This window comes from Natrix helvetica (genome assembly GCF_964273705.1).
Source record: "Natrix helvetica genome assembly, chromosome: Z".
In the NCBI taxonomy this organism is placed as follows: domain Eukaryota; kingdom Metazoa; phylum Chordata; class Lepidosauria; order Squamata; family Natricidae; genus Natrix; species Natrix helvetica.
Window position 1 is genome coordinate 61441688 of NC_138554.1, and position 21012 is coordinate 61462699.

General features: G+C 39.1%; 1 protein-coding gene across 1 annotated transcript in view; it reads left to right on the plus strand.

The window, feature by feature from the left end:
• Nucleotides 1-21012, plus strand: part of SDHA (succinate dehydrogenase complex flavoprotein subunit A) — a 41465-nt gene that overhangs the window by 10554 nt on the left and 9899 nt on the right. Inside the window, exons 6-12 of the mRNA XM_081971256.1 lie at nt 561-709; nt 2597-2721; nt 4961-5129; nt 9605-9800; nt 12903-13074; nt 15848-15966; nt 19664-19775. Of these exons, the coding sequence (XP_081827382.1) occupies nt 561-709; nt 2597-2721; nt 4961-5129; nt 9605-9800; nt 12903-13074; nt 15848-15966; nt 19664-19775 (1042 nt within the window). The remainder of the gene's footprint in view (nt 1-560; nt 710-2596; nt 2722-4960; nt 5130-9604; nt 9801-12902; nt 13075-15847; nt 15967-19663; nt 19776-21012) is intronic.

The following is a 21012-nucleotide window of genomic DNA, read 5'->3' on the forward strand; positions in this document are numbered from 1 at the left end:
CTTGATAAATTAAATTCATTCATTCAACCAATCTATCAATTTATAGTTGCCCATCTCAGTCAGTGATTCTGAGCAGCTTACAATTTAAAAAAATATTACTCTTAAGAATACTAAAACACTAAAAACATCTAGATTAAACATAATAGGATAGGCTATTTGGCCAGTTAACAATATAGCCAGGAAACAGGATGCTTGACACCTTTAGTGCCCCAAGCTTGAGAACATAGTCAGGTTTTTAGGGTCTTACAAAAGGATAACAGGGTTGGAGCCATTATAATCTCCAAAGGAAGGATGTTCCATAAAACGAGCCACTGTGGAAAACAACTTGTCTTCAGCTGACACTCTTTGACTGACAAGAACTGCAGTATCTACATTCTGCAGAATCCATTGAATGCTTTTAATTCTAGGGTCTCATAAACATATTAAACATTTAGAATATACCAAAAATATGTTTTAACCAGATTTATGGTCTAAAGAAACACTTTCTAATTACATAATGAAATTAACATTGTTGCTTAAGTACTGAAATTAATGCTTTGTTCCCTTTCTCTCACCACCAGTCACTCAGATATGATACCAGTTACTTTGTGGAATATTTTGCTCTTGATCTTCTAATGGAAAATGGAGAATGTTGTGGTGTTATTGCACTATGCATCGAAGATGGCACAATACATCGTTTTAGAGCAAAGAATACAGTTATTGCCACTGGGTAATATGTTAATAACTATGAAGAAATGTCAATGCCAATATCTGGGCCTCCCTGTTTTAATTCATCCATTTAGTATAATACAATAGAGTACAATACAATATGTCACTAGTTTATATTCCTCCATGCATTTTTGCCTTTCTTCTAGATGAGATGGCATGATAAATGTAATGCAGCCCAAATCTTCCATACTTGAATGTACCGTATTTTTTGGAGTATAAGATGCACCTTAGTTTTTTGGGAGGAAAATAAGGGGAGGGGGAATTCTGCCTACCAGCTATTCATTTTTATTCCCATAACACCAGAAAAGCAAGCAAACACAATAGTATAATAAAACAATACTTTTTGCCACTTTTTTTCTTTCCTCAGGTGGGCTTGGGAAATTCTTAATAACTTTAACTAGATGTCTGGGCATTCAGTCAAAAGCAATTTGCACCTGTAAAAATGTAACAAAACTGAATCAACAAATCATCCTAGCACTTGCCTGAAGGAAACCATTGAGAAATGCAAATAGAAAAAATCCTTGCCTTCCCCTTAAAGGGATTATCCCCAAAAGAATAGAAATCACTAGTCACAGGAACTCTCTGTCTTGCCTTGAGTGAATTAGCTCCCAAAAAATAGAAACTGGACAAAAGAAGTACCTCTTAAGGCAGTCTTCAAATCTTTCATCATCGGCGTCTCCCAATTGGAACGAACTGGGAATTTTTTCCAACATTATGCTGCAGTAAAAGTATTCAAAGCTTTTTTTCACCCCTAATGAGATGCTAATGAATGAAGCCAGATCTTCCATCTTCCGTGCTTTGCCTGAAATGGAAGATTGCTTCACTTGTTAGCACCTCATTAGGGCAGGAAAAAAAGCTTCCAAAAAGTTACATTGGAGTATAAGATGTACCCAAATTTTCAGCCCCTTCTAGGAGGGGAAAAAGTGTGTCTTATACTCCAAAAATATGGTAACTATAACATTTTTGTTAAAATGGATTTTTTTAAACTTTTTTTGCATGGGTGCAACCAATACTGGAGAAATAATAGGCTCACTTCACTGAATGTATTCTAGCAGAAGTTAGACAAATTATTTATCATAACTGCCTATATTTGAGTATGGTATTAGGCTTGATAGCCTAAACAGTCCCTTTCAAATAGTTTCCATTAAGATGAGTTTCATTCTGACATAGGTTTATCAATATATGAAGAATTTAGAGCTGCAGTTCAGCTGTGTTTTTTTAGGAGGTAATTTGAAGATGTATGTTGATGTGCTTTCATGGGAAATATGATTGTTTTGGGTCTATTTTTCAGCCATTTGGGTATTTGCTTTCCATAGCATTCTGATTTCTAATAATAAAATCTCTGAAGTGCAAACAAATTTCAAGATTGGTTTCAAAAATTGTGATTTTTTTTTATTGTCTATGAGCTGGAGAATGCTAAAGATGGAAAGTTCTCCCAGTTAAATGGCTCCCTTTCCTTTGACGATGATGATGACGATATGTGTGTGGGCGTTAGTTAAAAAACAGAAAAGTTGTGTTATTAAAATGTAACCATTTTGCTTTTAAATACCAGCTACCTGATCTAAAGTGTTTTGCTGGAAAGTTGAAACATGGGAATCTGATTTAAAAATCTATATTTCAGACACACAATAAGCCACTCTCTGGAAGAATGGCATATTATGATCTATTATACTAAAGAACAGGAAAAAATACTTAAAAGTGACTCATAGATGGTATGACTGCATGTTGCTAAGATACAAGTTGCTAACATTACAAATGTTGGAAATGGAATGTTTTTTAACATTAAAGAGATGACATTATTATCACATATATTGGCATTAATGTTACTCATGAAACATTTTCTTTCCTGCCTTATAAATAGTAGATGCTAACTATGAACTTTTTCCAGAGGATATGGGCGCACATATTTTAGCTGTACTTCTGCTCACACTTGTACTGGTGATGGCACAGCAATGGTTACCCGGGCAGGCCTACCTTGCCAGGATTTGGAATTTGTACAGTTCCATCCCACAGGTAAAAACTACCTTATTCTGTTACAGGGAACTAAGTTTTGTAGTAAATTCTTTTTTTTCCTTAATTTTTTAAAATCAACATGATGTGCAATAGAAAATTATGTGTAGTCTATTCATTGTTTTTATTGGATAACCTCTTCAATAGATTGCAGCAATCCCATAGACCTGTATATCTTTAGCAATTTTAGCAAAGTAAAAAAATATCCCATGAAATTTTAATTAGCAAACTATTTCATTAGCTTCAATTATATGAGGATTTAACATATGCAGGCAGACTCAAAAACATTCCACAATATTGAAACAACTACTTTGTCCATGTTTATGGCCATTTTCTCAAGAAATTGTTCGTTTTGTTTCTAGCATTGAACAGATTTTGAATGCAGTGGCTTAAGTAGCGTCCTCCAGTACGGTGACTACTGTCTGTATATAAAATTGGAAATGTTTACAATTTCTATAAAATTGTAACATTTGTATTCTGAGCAAAGTAAATTCTTAAATTTAGGCAAAGTAAAAATATTGACAGCAGAGTAAAAATAAAGAAATAAGAAATTTTGGGCTCAATTGACTTCCTGTAGACAATAGAAAAAGGCAATTTTGAAATATCTACTTTACATTTCTCTGGCAATTTACTGGCATGTTTCTTTTTCTAAGACTATGCTTCTTTCTGAAAATAGTAATAGGAGAAGAATGAGAAGTAGCTGAGATGTATTAATTATGAATGCTGCATTTATCTGTTATGAAGTAACAATTCTTACACTATCTATTAGTGATGGCTAATCTTTTTCATCACTGTGTGCCAACCTGCGTGCCGGAAATGGCACAAAAAACCATCCCGTGAGGAATGCGCGCCTTGCTGGTCTTCATGTGCGTGGGAGCACCAAAACCAGAAGAGCAGTGTTCCATTGCACATGTGCATGCTGGCACCTGGATTTCCGGTTTCTAGCTTGGGTGTCTGCCTGACAAACAGCTGGCAGTCATGCATGTGCGCAACCGAAACCTGGAAGAGCACGCTGAAACGCTGCTCTTCTGATTTTCAGCGCTCTCGTACGCGGAAAGAGGAAGAGCCAGCGAGGCCACGTATTTCACGCAGGATGGTTCTGTATGCCATTTCCGGCACGTGTGCCATAGGTTCGCCACCACAGATCTATTACATAAGTCTGCATTATTTTCTCTACGTTTCTGAAATGTATAAATATGAGTGCATCCTTTTGTCTGGAGAGGTCTCTTTCATTATTCTTTGAAGTGAGTGACTGAATTGATTTTATAACTGTTTTTACAGCACTTACTCAGTAAATCACTGCAGTCATTAAGTGAATCCATTGTTAAGTGAATACTGGTCATGTAGAACCAAAATTGAGCTCAAAAGTTCCAATGCTAAGCAAGGCATTTGTTAAGTACCGTGTAGGGCAGATAGACTGTATTTAACCCATGCTTGGACTCTCCCGCAGCGCCCAGAGAATGACCGTTCACGTAAGCCAACGGTCATTTTTTCTAGTGCTTTTGTAGCTTCCAACGGTCACTAAATGAATGCTTGTAAGACACGAATTACTTGCAGTTGTTAAGTAAACCAGTGTTTTGCCAATAACTGGAAGTAACTGCAGGTTTTCAGCAAAAATAAAATCTGGTCACATGACTGTGGGATGCTGCTAAGGAGATAAATATAGCAGTGTTGGCAAACGCCCGAAGTATAGTCAGATCCAGATTGTAAATCCCCTTTTTGGGCTACATTGTAAACCAAAGACTACTTATATAAGATGTTACTTGAAAGTTTAAACGACTTATTTATATCTTGCTTTAGGGATATAAATGTTAGGCATTCACTTTCAAAATATAAGATAAGTAATGTTTTCATTATTCGCTCAAAGCTTTTCAATATTGGTCATATTAAAAAGCTCAACAAGTTTGGACCTGGTTGTCCCAGGAAATCCCTTCAATGGAAAGCAATTCTGGAGAAGATAATTGCAAAAGCCATTTTATGTTTTCAAGCAAACTATGTGGATATGTTTTAATCATTGGTAAGCTTGACTTGAAAGAAACTCTGTTTGCATTAAGATTTCAGTAAATTTTATAAAACTGTATTTTTAAAAATCAGTAAATAATTGCCAGGCCATAATTTGAACCTAACCTTTGTAGTATATTGTTCAGTTAGATGTTATATTACATTAAATGTTATAGTAAGTTTTGTTTTTGGGATGATATATCTCATTGGTAAAATGTTGTAATTTTAATACATTTTGCAGGTATTTATGGAGCTGGCTGCCTTATTACAGAAGGCTGTCGTGGTGAAGGAGGTATTTTAATTAACAGTGAAGGAGAAAGATTTATGGAGAGATATGCTCCAGTTGCCAAAGATCTAGCTTCCCGAGATGTTGTATCTCGTTCTATGACTATTGAGATCCGTGAAGGAAGGCAAGTTTAATCTATCAAGTCCATAAATGTGATTATAAAAGATGCAGAGATCAACACTGTACAAACAATACATGTATGCACACATATCTTTCCATTATTTGCTTGCAAAATAAAGCATAGCACAACATTTGTAAAACCCACCCATCCACAATTTAAAATCCAGTCTCCCTACAACAAACTTTCTTTTTAAAAGTAGTGACTTGGCAGCCTGACAGACATGAAACTGCAATAAGTCATCTTGTTTATTTATATGCTTAATTGCTTTTTTATTCTCTCAACACTCATTTATAGATAATCTTAAACAAATATATGTAAGGATGTCATTGTTCTGTGTTACTGTATTATACAGAAGAAAACAATAGAAAAAGAGCAACTCAGTCATAAACCAGAAAACATTCTAACTGCAATGATAAATCAGAACACTCTAAATTAACTTGAAACAAAATAGCCTGTTCTTGAAACAGAACTCTTAAAATGCTTATGTTTTGTTTCATTTTTAGATTCTCGGAACTTTTACTTTAGAGTGTTCTGATTTATCATTGCAGTTAGAATGTTTTCTGGTTTATGACTGAGTTGCTCTTTTTCTATTGTTGTCTTCTGTATAATACAGTAACACAGAACAATGACATCCTTACATATATTTGTTTAAGATTATCTTTGATGCTATTATACATCTTGGCACAAATGATCTGTCCCAAAAAGATGTACTTTCTGTGCAGAATGATTTCCAGAACTTGGGGTATGAACTTAATAGTATAGGTTGTAGGCTTATCTTTTCAGAGGTTTTACCTGTATATAAGGAACAAAAAGGGAAGGGCCAGCGTGTAGCAGAGTTTAATGTTTGGCTAAAGGAGTGGTGTAAAAGGGAAGGCTTTGGTTTTATTAGTCATGATGCCTGTAGCTGGTCCAATGAAAAACTACAAAAGAGATGGGTTGCACCCATCCAAGAAAGGGACTGAGTTACTTGGCATTAAATTCACAGATTTTCTTGATAAACATTTAAACTGAAGAGCGGGGACAGAGAATTAATAGATACAGAACATTTCTGTCCCCAGGAAACTAAAATTCATAGGGTTATAAGTGCATGTAACATAGATGTGTGTGTGGATAAGATTATCACTCCTGCTGTCAAGCAAAACCAAGCATTTAATAGTGATTGCCATACCATGTGCATGAATCACACAAGTGGCAAGAAAATAGGGGCAGTCAGTCATAACACAGGTTATGTAGACAGTAAACACAGGGTCAATCAAAATGGACTCAAATGTCTATACACCAATGCACAGAGTATGAGGAATAAACAGGGCGAATTAGAAATTCAAGTAAAAGAGGGCAGATACGATATTATTGCCATTACAGAAACTTGGTGGGATGAAACCGACAAATGGAACATACAGCTAGAAGGATTTAAATTATTTAAAAGAAATAGACCAAATAAAAGAGGAGGTGGAGTTGCACTATATATAAGAAATAACTACACCTCTACAGAAATAGAACACAACAATGATGAGAACTATCTTGAATGCATTTGGGTCAATATTAAAGGTTGTGGGGGAAATGACATTGCCATAGGTCTATACTACAGGCCACCCAACCAAGCAGAGGAAGTAGATGAACTTTTTGCTAGTCAGCTAACTAAGGTATGTAAGAAGCACACCACAATAGTAATGGGAGATTTTAACTACCCTGACATCAACTGGGAAACAAACTCTGCACCAAGTGGAAGATCTAACAGGTTCTTAAGAAACCTAGCAGACAACTTTTTCCAAAAAGTAGAGAAGGGAACAAGGGGATCAGCCATATTGGACTTAATCCTCACTAACAGAGAGGAAATGATAGAAGGTGTTGAAGCCATAGGAACCCTGGGGGCAAGTGACCATGCAATATTGGAATTCAACATTATCCAAACACAAGTAGTAGAACAAAGCCAAACTAGAGTCTTGGACTTTAAGAAAGCTAATTTCAATAAACTTAGAGAGAGCTTGGGAAAAATTCCATGGATGAGAATCCTCAAGGGGAAAACAACTCAAGAAGCTTGGGAAATTTTGAAAAATGAGATTACAAAAGCCCAGTCTAGCACAATACCAATGAAGAAGAAAAATATCAGCTTCCAAAAGAAACCAGCATGGCTGCATAAAGAACTATCTGACAAACTGAAAGACAAAAAAGGTAAGTATAAAAAGTGGAAGGAGGGGGACATAACTAAGGCAGAATATCAGCAAATAGCCCGAGCCTGTAAAGATGAAGTGAGGAAAGCTAAGGCTCACAATGAAGAAAGGCTTGCCACAAAAGTAAAAATTAACAAAAAAAGCTTCTTCCAACATGTTAAAAATAAGAAAAAAGTTAAGGAAACAATTGGTCCATTGCTAGGAGAAAGTGGCAAGAAGGTGACAAGCAACAGGGAGAAAGCAGAACTTTAACTCATGTTTTGCATCTGTCTTTACACAAAGGGATAAAACAGTCCAACCTGTCAAAAGCAGCACCACAAAAATCAGATTAGGAACACAAATTGAAATAGGGAAGAAAATGGTAAGTGAGCACCTGTCTACCCTAGACGAGTTCAAATCACCAGGACCAGATGGATTACACCCCAGGGTTCTGAAGGAACTAGCAGACGAGATCTCAGAACCACTGAATTATATCTTTCAGAGATCCTGGAACACCGGGGAACTACCAGAGGACTGGAAAAGAGCTGATGTGGTTCCCATCTTCAAAAAAGGGAAAAAAATAGATCCATGAAACTACAGACCTATCAGCCTGACCTCAATACCAGGAAAGATTCTGGAAAAAATAATCAAGCAACGAATTTGCGAACACCTAGAAGCAAACAAAGTAATAGCCAAAAGTCAACATGGATTTGTCAAAAACAGATCATGCCAGACTAATCTTATTGCATTCTTTGATAATGTGACAAAATTAGTGGACCAGAGGAATGCCGTTGATATATTTTACTTGGACTTCAGTAAGGCTTTTGATAAGGTAGACCATAACCTACTACTAGATAAAGTAGAAGAATGTGGGTTAGACAGCATCACCACCAGATGGATTCGTAACTGGCTGACCAACCGCACTCAACGTGTAGTCCTCAATGGAACTGCATCTACATGGAGGGAAGTATGCAGTGGAGTACCCCAAGGCTCTGTTTTAGGCCCAGTACTCTTCAACATCTTCATCAATGATTTGGATGAGGGAATAAATGGGGAACTCATCAAATTTGCAGATGACACCAAGCTGGCAGGAATAGCCAACACTCCAGAAGATAGGGTAAAGATACAGAAGGATCTTGACAAACTTGAACATTGGGCACTATCTAATAAAATGAAATTCAATGGTGAAAAGAGTAAGGTTCTACATTTAGGCAACAAAAACAGAATGCACAGGTACAGTATAGGTGGTACCGTGCTCAATAGTAGTAACTGTGAGAGGGATCTTGGAGTTCTAGTGGACAACCATTTAAATATGAGCCAGCAGTGTGCAGCAGCTGCCAAAAAAGCCAACACAGTTCTAGGCTGCATCAACAGAGGGATAGAATCAAGATCAGGTGAAGTGTTAATACCACTTTATAATGCCTTGGTAAGGCCACACTTGGAATACTGCATTCAGTTCTGGTCGCCACGATGTAAAAAAGATGTGGAGACTCTAGAAAGAGTGCAGAGAAGAGCAACAAAGATGATTAGGGGACTGGAGACTAAAACATATGAAGAACGGTTGCAGGAACTAGGTATGTCTAGCTTAAGAGAAAGAAGGACTAGGGGAGACATGATAGCAGTGTTCCAATATCTCAGGGGTTGCCACAAAGAAGAGGGAGTCAAGCTATTCTCCAAGGCACCTGAGGACAGAACAAGAAGCAATGGGTGGAAACTAATCAAGGAGAGAAGCAACTTAGAACTGAGGAGAAACTTCCTGACAGTTAGAACAATTAATCAGTGGAACAGCTTGCCTCCAGAAGTTGTGAATGCCCCAACACTGGAAGTCTTTAAGAAGATGTTGGATAGCCATTTGTCTGGAACGGTATAGGGTTTCCTGCCTAGGCAGGGGGTTGGACTAGAAGACCTCCAAGGTCCCTTCCAACTCTACTATTGTATTGTATTGTATTGTATTGTACTTTCATGTTAGAATATTTCAAAAGCCTTTTGCACATCCATGTTACAGATTTGTTCCATTGGTTTTTTTAAAGGAATACTTTATTTGAGCTATTTATTTATGTATGTATTTATTATTTTTTATGCTGCCCATCTCATGGATGCAGTAAGCAGTTTGCAATATAATAAAAAATTAAAAGTAAGATAAATCAATTAAAATACAGAGAATTAAATAGAAAAGCTAAAAAATGTAGTTACTAAAATAAAATCAAGTATAGTTTGCAAACACTTGATAGAATTCTATTATATAATTATTTGTTGTCTAATGTTTGTATCTAAATAATGGTAAGAAAAATATGTTTATCTCTATTTAACATCTCTTTAAAATAACAGAGGTTGTGGTCCTGACAAAGATCACGTGCACTTGCAATTGCACCATTTGCCACCACAGCAGCTAGCAATGCGTCTTCCTGGGATTTCAGAAACTGCTATGATTTTTGCTGGTGTGGATGTCACAAAAGAACCTATTCCTGTCCTACCTACTGTACATTACAATATGGGAGGTATCCCTACAAACTACAAAGGACAGGTAATTTTCAAAACATTTATTTATTCATTCATTAAATGTATATACCTTTGATGGCAAACCTATGGCACAGGTGGCACACAGCACCCTTTTTGTAGGCATGCCAGTCACCCCAGCCCAGCTCAACTAGCATGCACATGCGTGCACGTCTCCCACCGGCCAGCTGGTTTTCAGGACTATGCTGAGGGCTAGGGTGAGGGACCCGTGAGCATCCGTGGAGCGATGGGGGTGGTCTCATTCCTGCCCTGGCGCAGCAAACTCCGCGGGCTGGATGTGAGTGTGAATGGCCTTGCCCCGCAGTGCTTCCTCGCTCAGTTGGAGATTTCCTTCAGCCTTCAAACAATTGCAGCAGGTTTTTTTGCTTCCAGATTGGTGCAGGAGGCTTTCCAGACCCAAAACAAGGGGAGGAGGGGAGATGTGTTTTCCATTTTGGGCCTGGAAAGCCTCTTGTACCAATGTCAAAGCAAAAAAAAAAAAGAAAACACTCCTGCAACTGTTTGAAGACTGAAGGAAGCCTCCAACTGAGCGAAGAAGCACTGTGGGGCCAGGCCACTCACACTCACTTCCAGCCCGCCAGAGTTTGCTGCGCCAGGGCAGGAATGAGACCCTGTCCTGTGGAGCCCACTGCTGCTTGGGCAAGGAGGACGTCAATGAAGATGAGGAGAAGAATGGCGAGGCTTTGCAAAAGCCGGCAAGGAGCAGGTCAGGAGGGGCTGGCTGGCTGGCTGGGGAAGGGCCAATCGTGGTGCTTAGGTAGCAGCTTGCATGCCCCTACTGTGCTGGTGGAGAAATGAGAAATCCTGCTTGAATGGGGAGGACGAGGAGAAAAATATTCAAATCCCCCCCCCCCCTCGGCCTCGCTGCTCAGGTGTCACCCATACTATTGCCAGCAGTTTGAGTGCCCTGGCTGAAGTATGGATCGCTTTCTCTGACACACACACACACACACACTGCTCTCTTACCCTCGCTGTCCCTTATTTGCATGCAAGCATGCTCCTTGAGACAAAGAAGCCTCATTATGTAGTTAAGTGGAAAGTACCGTAGTTGGGAGGAGAAGAGCAGGAGACCACTTTTCGCGCCTAGAATGAAAGTTTCTGGGTCCCTGACTCTGCAAAAGAGGATGGGTGCCTAAATCTGCACAATATTATAGCACCCAGGGCATCTATTCTCGGCACGAAAAGCATTTCCCAGCCAACTCTCCTCTCCCTTCTCAAAGGCAAAGAAACAGAGAAACAAAAGAGGAGACAGATGTTTGCAAGGTAAGTGAGTCCTTATTGCATGAAGGAAGGGAGAAGCATCTTAGTGGGTTAGGGAGATCTTGAAGGTCTGTTCTATCATTAGGACCCCCGTGGCCTTCCCCACCCTGGGATACGTCATGGGCACATTGATATTCTTGAATTGTGAGCTCTTAGAAAAGTATCCCCTATTTATGTGTTACAAACAAGTATTTCCAGTGGGGAAAACAGGACACAGCAAGTGGGAGAAAATAATTTCCTTTGCTATATTTCCAGTCTGAATTAGACCATGGCAGGGTCCCTACAAAAGAGCTCTTTTAAGGATCATTATGTATTAATAGAAAAGCTACTAACTGTTCTTACATGCTAAAGTTGTTGCACATAAAAAACAGAGGAGCTCTGTTCAACTACCAGAGCCATCATTTTGACAGTTTTGCTGTATTGTAGTCTGTCCCCATGAAATGCAAGCATGGAATAAACTCAGCCTGGTTTGTTCTCAGTCTTTTAAGTGGCAACAAACTACTAGCAAAAGTGGCGTTTGATCACAAGGCAAGGAAGGTTTCCCCTTTTGCATTTGAGCATCCAAGAAGGGACAGGAAAGACAAAGAAAAAGAAGAGGGGAAGAGAGCAAGGAAGCAAAAATAAGGAAAGAGGAAAAGGAAGAAGAAAGAATGAAGAGGAAAGGAAAAAGAAAGGAAGGAAGGAGATTATAATGAGAGAGAGTGAGTGTGTGAGATAAATCCTGACTTAGCACAATCACCAGCAGCCCTGCTGCCTTTTACCACCCCCTTATCCCCTCCTGTCCTCTCCTGATGGTCTCCCATCCTATCACTGAGGATGCTTTGGTTTCAAAGCTAGGTCTTGTAAGAAGAGGGAGTGGGCCTCCCTCTGGCCCACATACTTTGCCCTCCTGCACACACTATGGGCAACCAAGGAGAGGGAGCAGAGCAGCAATGGGAGCTGGCCCTGCCCAGCATGGTCCCCGAAGGCAACCACAATGGGGCTCTTATTGAAATTGAGTTTGACACCCCTGGACTAACAGATGACCTGAGTGCTGCATATGTTGCTCTCAAACTTATAAAGTATGAGTCAAGGTTACAAAAATTATCAGTGTGCATACAACAGCAAAAGTCAAATTAATCAAAAGCGTGCCAAATGCAAACGTTTACCTTTCAATAAAAAGGTATTTGTATCATTGAAAGCTCTGTTATTGTGAGTTTTTTGAAGAGAAAAAACGTTAATCACGTATGAGTTGTTTTTTCTAAACTAAAACCTAATTATTCAGGTTAAGTTGCTGTGTTGGCATTCCGAGATAAATAAGTGGGTTTTGGATTGCGGTTTGGGCACTTGGTTTCTAAAAAGTTTGCCATCACTTGTACTTACTGTCCATCTCACTATTGAATTTTAATTTTAAATAGACTAGATGTTTATTTTTATACTATTTAAAGCTTTGATAGTATATCAAAGCAGAAGCTCTCATTAGTTTTCCTCCTGTGCCTTAATCTAGTGTCAACATTTTTTTTATTATAAGGTGCCATGCAGAGGTGGGTTGCTCCTGGTTCAGCCGAACCGGTAGTGGTGATTAGGCCTGGGTCGCAAAACCGGCAGCGACCCAGGCTGGCCACACCCCCAAACCGGTTCCCCAGTCTCTTCTGCCATTGCCAGCATGTTTCTGCGCAAGCACAGAACAAACTACAGACAACTGCTCACGCGCAAGCAACGCGCAAGCAACGTGCAAGCAACGCGCAAGCAATGCGCAAGCAACGCGCAAGCAATGCGCACGAAGCGAACCGGTACTAATGGTACAGGAATACATCCCGGTGTCATGTCTTGTTTATATACATTTGTGCATATATGTATATATTGACAGGTAATCACACGTGGAAATGGCAAAGATCAAATTGTGCCTGGTTTATATGCTTGTGGTGAAGCAGCTTCTGCCTCTGTTCATGGTGCTAATCGACTTGGTGCAAACTCACTTTTGGACTTGGTAGTCTTTGGTCGTGCCTGTGCTCTTACCATTGCAGAATTATGCAAACCTGGTAAGTCTCCTTAGTTTTTAACATTTAAAGTATCTACCTTAAATTTTGCAATGCTGTATTTTGTAACATACTTAAAAATTAAGAACATTTGTGTCATAGAAAGTTACATGTAGTCCTCAAGTTATAATGGAACCTGCTCATTGGGGTCAGAAGTCAGAACAAATGTTAAATGAACTGCCTCAAGTAACAACTAGTCATCCTTGCTCTTCCCAGTGCATTTGTTAATCAAATATATTTGTCATTAATTGGAGCATGGGGTATCTTAAGGATGGCTTACTTGCCAGAGGTCTCCATCCTCTGAGATATTCTTGGCTCTGCTTTTGCCCTTGGGTGGCCATACAAGCCTGCCACACAGTTCACTGTTTTGCCAGTAAGAAATAACAGGGAAGGAACCACTGGGCACACCTGCCTTTTATAGTTCTGCCACTGTTTTTCCTCCTGCCAAGATGCTCCTGCCTTTCTGGGCCAAAAAAGGAACCAGTTCCCTGGCTTTTTAGAGTTTTTTGTCCCAGTCCATTGGTCACTGATCAGTTGGCCATCAGGAAATTGCAAAGTCCTATCTAAGGTGGTAACTTCAAGACTAGCTTCACAAAAGTTTTCCCTTGCTTTAACTTCCTTCCTTCTCCAGAAAGCCAGATTTCTTCAATAAACAAAACAAAACAGTTGAAAGGGACAGACTTGTTGATCTTTCTCCCGTCCTCAATTATGTGCCTAAACAAAACTCCTCACTTCTGCTCTCCAATTGCTATCCCTTTTAAAAATCTAACTCCAGACTGAAGAGTACAAGAAAGCAAGCAAAGAAACTTTTTCTGTAGATTTTTGCCTTTTTTGCAGCAGATTTTTGCAGCTATAGAAAAAATTCAGCTCAGAATTTTGCAAAGCTTTTTACTGCTTGTCTGACTGCCTGTAGAACCCAGCTAGGATTCTAAAGACAAGTCCTAGGTATATCCTGCAGGCAGTTGGACAAAAGGTTTGCAAAGACCCAGCTTCTGTCCCATTTTGCTGCAGGTGGGTAAATTTCCTGAATTTTAAATGCAAAAAGGATTTGTTTATTTCTTGATCCCTACTCTTCAGTCTAGAATCTAGATATGGTTTTTAAAAGGATTAGAGTCATGATGACGAACCTATGGCACACATGCCAGAGGTGGCATGGAGAGCATTCTCTGCTCGCATGTGCGTCGTCGCACCAGGTCAGGTCTCCATCGCATTTCTTTCATGAGCTTCTGTTTCCCTGCAAATGACAAAACAGAAGCTTGTGAAAGAAAAAGATCTTACCTCTTGCCACGCTACTGCTGTTGGGATGTCCCACCTCCCGCCAGCCAGCTGGTCTTTGGGTCTCTGCTGCGCATGCAGGCATGTGCACGCATGTCCATGCCTATGCACGTGCACCTTTCAGTTTGGGCATGCACGCACTGTTTGGACACTCCGTGTCTAAAAGATTCGCCATCACTGGATTAGAGATTAGAGGTGGGGAGTTTAGCACTTTATGGTGGAATGGAAAGATCAACAAGTCTATTTCTCTGAACTTTTTTTTTTCTTCTTTATTGAAGAAATTTAACTGGGGGATGAATTAAAGCAAGGCAAAGGTTTTGGGAAGCTTGTACTGAAGCTACTGCCAAAAGCTACTGAAGCTTTTGGTTTCCCAAAAATTGCAAGAGCCAAGAGAAGTTTTTATTCTCCAGCAGCCATCTAATCAGGATAGAAAGCTCTGAAAGCAGCCACCATTTTCCACAAGGAATTGTCAGTGCTGAAAATTGAAGCATTAAAATGGCTGCTTAAAGTGGCAAAGGAGCAGGCTCAAGTGCTGCGGGGTCACATTGGGATAGGATGGGAGGAAGAGATGTGGCAGTGCTGCAGCATCCCTATAATCATTTGTAAGGGCAAATGACCATAGTGTCACTACACTATTGTAACTTTGAAACAGAGTCTTACATAGTTTTGAGGTGTCTTTTGTAACTTTGTTCATTAATTAACATTAATTAATGTTATCGTATCTGGAGGACTACTTGTAATTGCATTTCTCAGTATTGACTTCTGCTTGAATTTGCATGAAAATTATAATGCTGTCAGGGATGGAGAGATGTTTTCTTTTTTGTAGTACAAAATTCAGAGAATATATGTTTCTAAATTCTCATTACCTCTGATGAATTGATCTAATGTCATCTAATGTTACTTGGGAGTTTGGCTGCTAAAGGCATAATTTCAAATTGTCAGTTGTAGGTGTCATATAGAATGGGTTCTTCTGTATTTTTATGCCGTGTTTCCCCGAAAATAAGACAAGGTCTTATTTTCTCTTGACCTCTGAAATAAGCGCTTGGCCTTATTTTGGGGGAGGTCTTATTATTTTTGAGGTGCAAGAGGTGATGAGTGTGATCACCTCATGACTGCTGCTGTGTTGCAATATTTTTGGAGAGGACTTATTTTTGTGCACGCGCTCAAAAGCCCAATTGGGCTTATTATCCGGGAGATCTTATTGTTGGGGAAACAGGGTAAGATAGATGGGAATATGGGTAATATTATCTTTGCCGGATCCTTGGCTGTTGTCTGAGCTTGCTTGTTTTCTTGCAGACATTTCATTACCGAAACTAGGTAACAGCATCAATGAAGATATTAGCTAGTTTGGGTAATAAAACTTCTGCAAGAAAATAAGCAAGCTCAGAGAGCACCAAGAACCCTCATGTCAATTCTGAACTACAAATATCCTCCTTTATTATCTGTGTTCCCTGAAAGAAACACTATGCAGTTAAATAATAATTATGTTTATTCTTATTAGGGGACTCAGCTCCATCAATTAAATCAAATGCAGGTGAAGAATCTGTTGCAAATCTTGACAAATTGCGTTTCGCCAATGGAAATGTAAGAACATCAGAACTGAGACTTAATATGCAAAAAGTAAGTAAGATCTTTGGATCGGAGGATAGGCTTTTAATCTGAATTTGTAGTGCATGATTAATTATTAACTCAGTTTCAGAACGTTCTAAATATTTTTTCCCAAAATTTTCTAACCTTGACTTTTTCAAATGTAATACCAATGCATCCATCCATAAGCTAAATATTGATAAATTATTGAAGCCTAATTTGATATGGTTGTTGGGTTCAGCAACTTAATTTGAAGTTTGTTTAGTCACAGAGTTCCCTAAATTAAAGTGAGAACTCTGTGTTGTTTTAATTAATTATCCATTTGTTTGGGGGGGGGGGTTATCTGTTATGGTATTATGGTTATAGTATTCTCAGGAGTCTTCTGTAAATTCTTAACCTATTCCTCAAAGTCCATATTTTATTTTCATGGAGTATCACATTCCCTGCGCAAAGATTGTATAACTATGGTCTTTATAGGTATAGACACAATCAACATTTGAATATTACTTTGCCAAGCATTAATCTGTTAATTTTGACTACTGATTCCCTTACAGAGGTCTTCAATTTAATGATTTATTCGAAATGAGAGACTCAAGAAAAGTTACTTGAACTTACAGGTGCTAACCCACCCCTGTGATCATATTTCGGGTGGTAGCAACCTGTTTGCAGTTATAATCAGTTTCCAAGCATGTGCACTCATGTGATTGCCATTTTTCTCTCCCGGCTTCCCCAAAAGTCAGTAGATTGAAACTCCATGCATGGAGGGGAGGGGGGCAGGGACTAGAGAAATAAAGATCTTTAGGATTCAAGCTTCTTTTCTTTAGCTGTATTCCAGTGTCTGTCCTCTCCCCCCCCCCCCGCCCCCCCACTGCCATTCCCCTTCACCTTGACATAGAAGGGAACTCAAGCTCTGGGCTGGAGAAAGGAATCTTGTGTTAAACATTCAAGCTTCTTTCTAGCCTTTTATCACTCAGAAAGTACAGGATCCAATCTCGGTCAGTCACTAGGACCAGAGGCTTTTTATTCCGAGCTTTTGAACTCATACGATAGCCCATCTTCAGGGCACTTCTCTCTAGCAGAGTGTGTGCTGTTCTGCGTGTGGTATTTATAGTGCCTGTTGTACATGGCTTTTTAGATGTTGATTGGGGTTCATTGATAGCTGGCTTTTAAGTCATTAATTGTCATTTGCTTGTGCAGTCCAGCCTCCTAAGTACTTGATAGACTGATGGAAAATCAACACTCCTGTTGACTGATAAGGGACCTGTGGGGAATAAGTGTGCTGGCCTGTAAGGAAGCTCAATTTTTTTGAATCTGAGTTTCATTGTTCCACCATCGCATAGTTACACCCTTTATTCCATTTCCTTTATATTTCTATTCCATTCCGTTCGTTCCCATGTAACATATATTTAGTAGCATTTAAATTGATTTAGGATACTATGATAGCAAAAATGCAGGAATACAAAAAATAAACATTGGAATTAAGTTCAGCTTAATCAGCCAAATATTAAAGAAATTCTAAGCTCGATGTGTTTCTTACCGTGTTTAAAATTACCAACTATAAAGCTCCCTAGGGAACCTTACGTTAACAAAGGAGAGAGAATGTAACCAAAAATAATGTTCATCAAATTTATTGCATCTCTTAATTGTGTCACTTCTGATTTATTCTAGCTTAATAGGGTAACTAGATACTTTTAGTAACAATTTTGTTAAATATAGGTATTCCTCAAGTTATGAATGTTCACTTAGCAACTGTTCAAAGTTACAACATCCCCGCCAAATTACTTAAAACTGGATCCTAAAGTTATGTATGTTGCAGAACCATAGGGATTGATGGCCCTTATGAACAACCACAGAGATGCTGCAACATGCTATTTCACTACCACACCTGAGAGTCCTGTGCTACCCATATTTGTTTCCTGCATGACTGAGCTCTGAGGCCTTGCCAAGCCTGACCGAGAAGTGCCGAACTGGCCTCTCCCCTTCCCTTCCCTGCCAAGCCTTAAGCTTTCTCATACGCGGGCACAATCCTGCCCCACCATTTTCTGAATACCCAAACCTATCCAGATTTCACAAATTGTGCAACCGCGGAGCTGGAAAGTTTGGCACGCGCCCACTCTGCTCCCCACACTTGCCAGAAACACTCCAAGGCCTTTTCCAAATTGCAAGATGGGCTCCTAAACCAACCTGCTTTCCAGTTCCATAGCATTTCTCTCTGCAGCTCAAGATGCTCTTTCACTGGAGAAATTGAAAAAAGAAAAAAAAATGTGCACCAATGAAGAAGCCTCTGGAGTCGTCACTTTCCCAATTGTGGAGCAGGAGAGACCAAACAACTCCATGAGCAAATTTGTGGGGCTAGAAAAAAAAAGTAAAATCAGCCTTTCCAACATCTCTTGAACAAAAGTAAGAACTTGCAAAGTTGGAAAGGCTGATCTTTTCTTTTCTTTTTTTTAGTCCCATGAACTTGCCTCGTGGAATTGCTTGGTCTCTCCTGTCCGCATTGGGGAAAGCAACTACTTCAGAGGATTCTTATATATTTTATTATTTTATAGGCTAGAGAGTTTGATTCCAAATTGAAAGGGAAGGAGAAAGAATACCATCTTGATGTGCACCACAAAATAGAGTTAAGAAGAGATTCATGAATAATTATGGTTGAATTAAAAATTAAATAATTCATTCAGTTCATAATAATCAAGACAAAATTACCATTAAATATTTTCAAGAAACAACATCAAAGTCTTGTGCAACACCCAAGGAAGTTATAGCTACTAGGCCACCTATACAAATTTCAAATTTGATATTTTCAGAAACCCGATAGAGAAGCTATGCAAACCCATTTAATAATTGTACTGAATGAATCTCTTATCAATTTCAGAAAACTTTATCAAATAGCTCTGCTTAGTCTTTCAATGAAAATGTCAGCGTTCCAAATATAATCCAAAATTAAATCAGGGGTCCAAGGCAGAGCTTTCCTCAAAGTTCCAATTTATTAATAGAGATATGTTGGTACATCTGTGTAAACCTGAATCTGAAAGCTTCCTGGGGTTCCCACCCAGTTGAAAATTCATGATCTTGCCCCCACACCCACAAGTCCATCACATGGTCCAATCTTCCATTGCCTTGCCATCCAGTTCCGGTCAGGCTCAGAGGTGTAGAGAACAAAATATGACCTTGGACTTCTAGAAAGAAATGTTTTATTTTGACAACACATTCTACTCCTTACTATCCCCCCCCCCCCAATTCCCCACAAATGAAAAAGCATAGTAAAATAGAGAGTGTGGCAGGCCAAAGATCCTAAAAGGAACCAGCTGCAGGCCTGACAGAAAATATATTTAAATTGTTAAAAATCTGTAGCGTATGGTCTGAAACCATGACAACATATAAAAAAATGAGATCTCAGAAAATATTTTTGACATAACAATTTCTATGTATGGAAAAGTACTCTCCCATTGGAAGCTTTAATAGAATATGAAATATCCGTTTTGTATTAATTTAGACATAACTGTGCAAAAATGAATTTTGACAATATAATTGGGTAATTGAGCCTCTGAAAAGTACCTGAAGTTTGATTCCAATCACCTCCAACTAGGGGCTGAAAATAACTCTATATTTGTCTTAAAAGTTTGTGGGTAAACTTCGACATAATTATTTTGGCAAATGTAGACACTTAAATTCTTACTTAAAGCTATCAAAGAAAATGAATTGAAATGTATTGCTCCTTTATTCTTTATAGACAATGCAAAGCCATGCTGCTGTTTTCCGTACAGGCCCTGTATTACAAGAAGGCTGTGAAAAAATGTCCATACTTTATAAAGACTTGGATGATCTGAAAACATTTGATAGAGGTATTGTTTCAATACAAACTTCATAAAACTGTGAAAACTGTGAAAATTCATAAATTCTTTCATCCAATTAACCTAAATGTATCTGCATTATAATTTTATTTAAACAAATCAAACTGGGTCAATTGATCTGCGAAAAGTAAGTTAAAAATGACCCCAACTGGGACCAGAACTTCCATCGCTAAGCAAAGGGGTTGTTAGATGAAACAGCATGTTACTACACTGCTTACTAACAGCAGTTCCGGCAATTCTCACTGCAGTTGTTAAACCAGGACCAGGATTATTATTATTCCTGCCCTACATACTCACCTCTACTTCAACTCTTCACAGCTTCTCTCCCCACTATTTCTGTCCTTTTGGCTCCCTTGCACTCTGCCATCTATCCAAACTGTATTCTGTCACCATAATTTACTTGATACCCTGTCACCTGTAACTATCACATTCTTCTTCCTTGGCATGCAATCTCTGTTGATGCTGGACTTGCCACTGCTACCCCAGGCAGGCTCCTGATGGGTGTGCCCCACTTTAGCTGTCTCAGCATGCTGCACATTCCCATGTGTGCACACCCTATCTGCCTATCAGGATTCCACCAGATGCAATTCACTGCCGCCTCCTAGCTCCCAGCCATGGTGCTGCAAAGCAGCTGTTCATTAAACAACATGGTGGTGCCTTATGAGGTGCAAGAAAAACAAGGTAAGTGCGGTCTGCAGGTCATGACCTGGAACAATCATAGCCCAGGCAGCAGTCCCCTGCTCAGCTTAGGTTATGCCTCCCTCCTGTCCTGATGTGCCTGTCTGGCTTGTGACAGGACTGCTCTGATCCCCATCCTACCTCTGTGTCTGCCTTCTCCATTTGTATTGCTAAAAAAGAAAGTCAGCAATGAATACAAAGTTTTGTTTACAAGACGCATGTTTAAGGACAACCCTCTCTGCTGCAGGCTGATTAGGAGACTTGCAGCCAGAGAGGTGATAGCAGGCAGGGGCATAGGCAAGAATGTATATAGGATCCCCAGCCATCAGTGGCTGCAGGCCCTGATGTGGGGCCTGCAGCAGAAAGGGCTGTGTTTAATGGAATGATGTATTTTTCCTTGTCTCAAACTTTTTTTAGCATATAATTTTTATTGAAAGTTTCAAAAACAATAGTAGTAATGCAAACTCTCAAATAGAATGAAATGGAAGAGAAAGAAAGAAATTCAAAACTAAAAGTGGAGAAAGGTAAAAGAAAAGAAAAAATGAAAAAT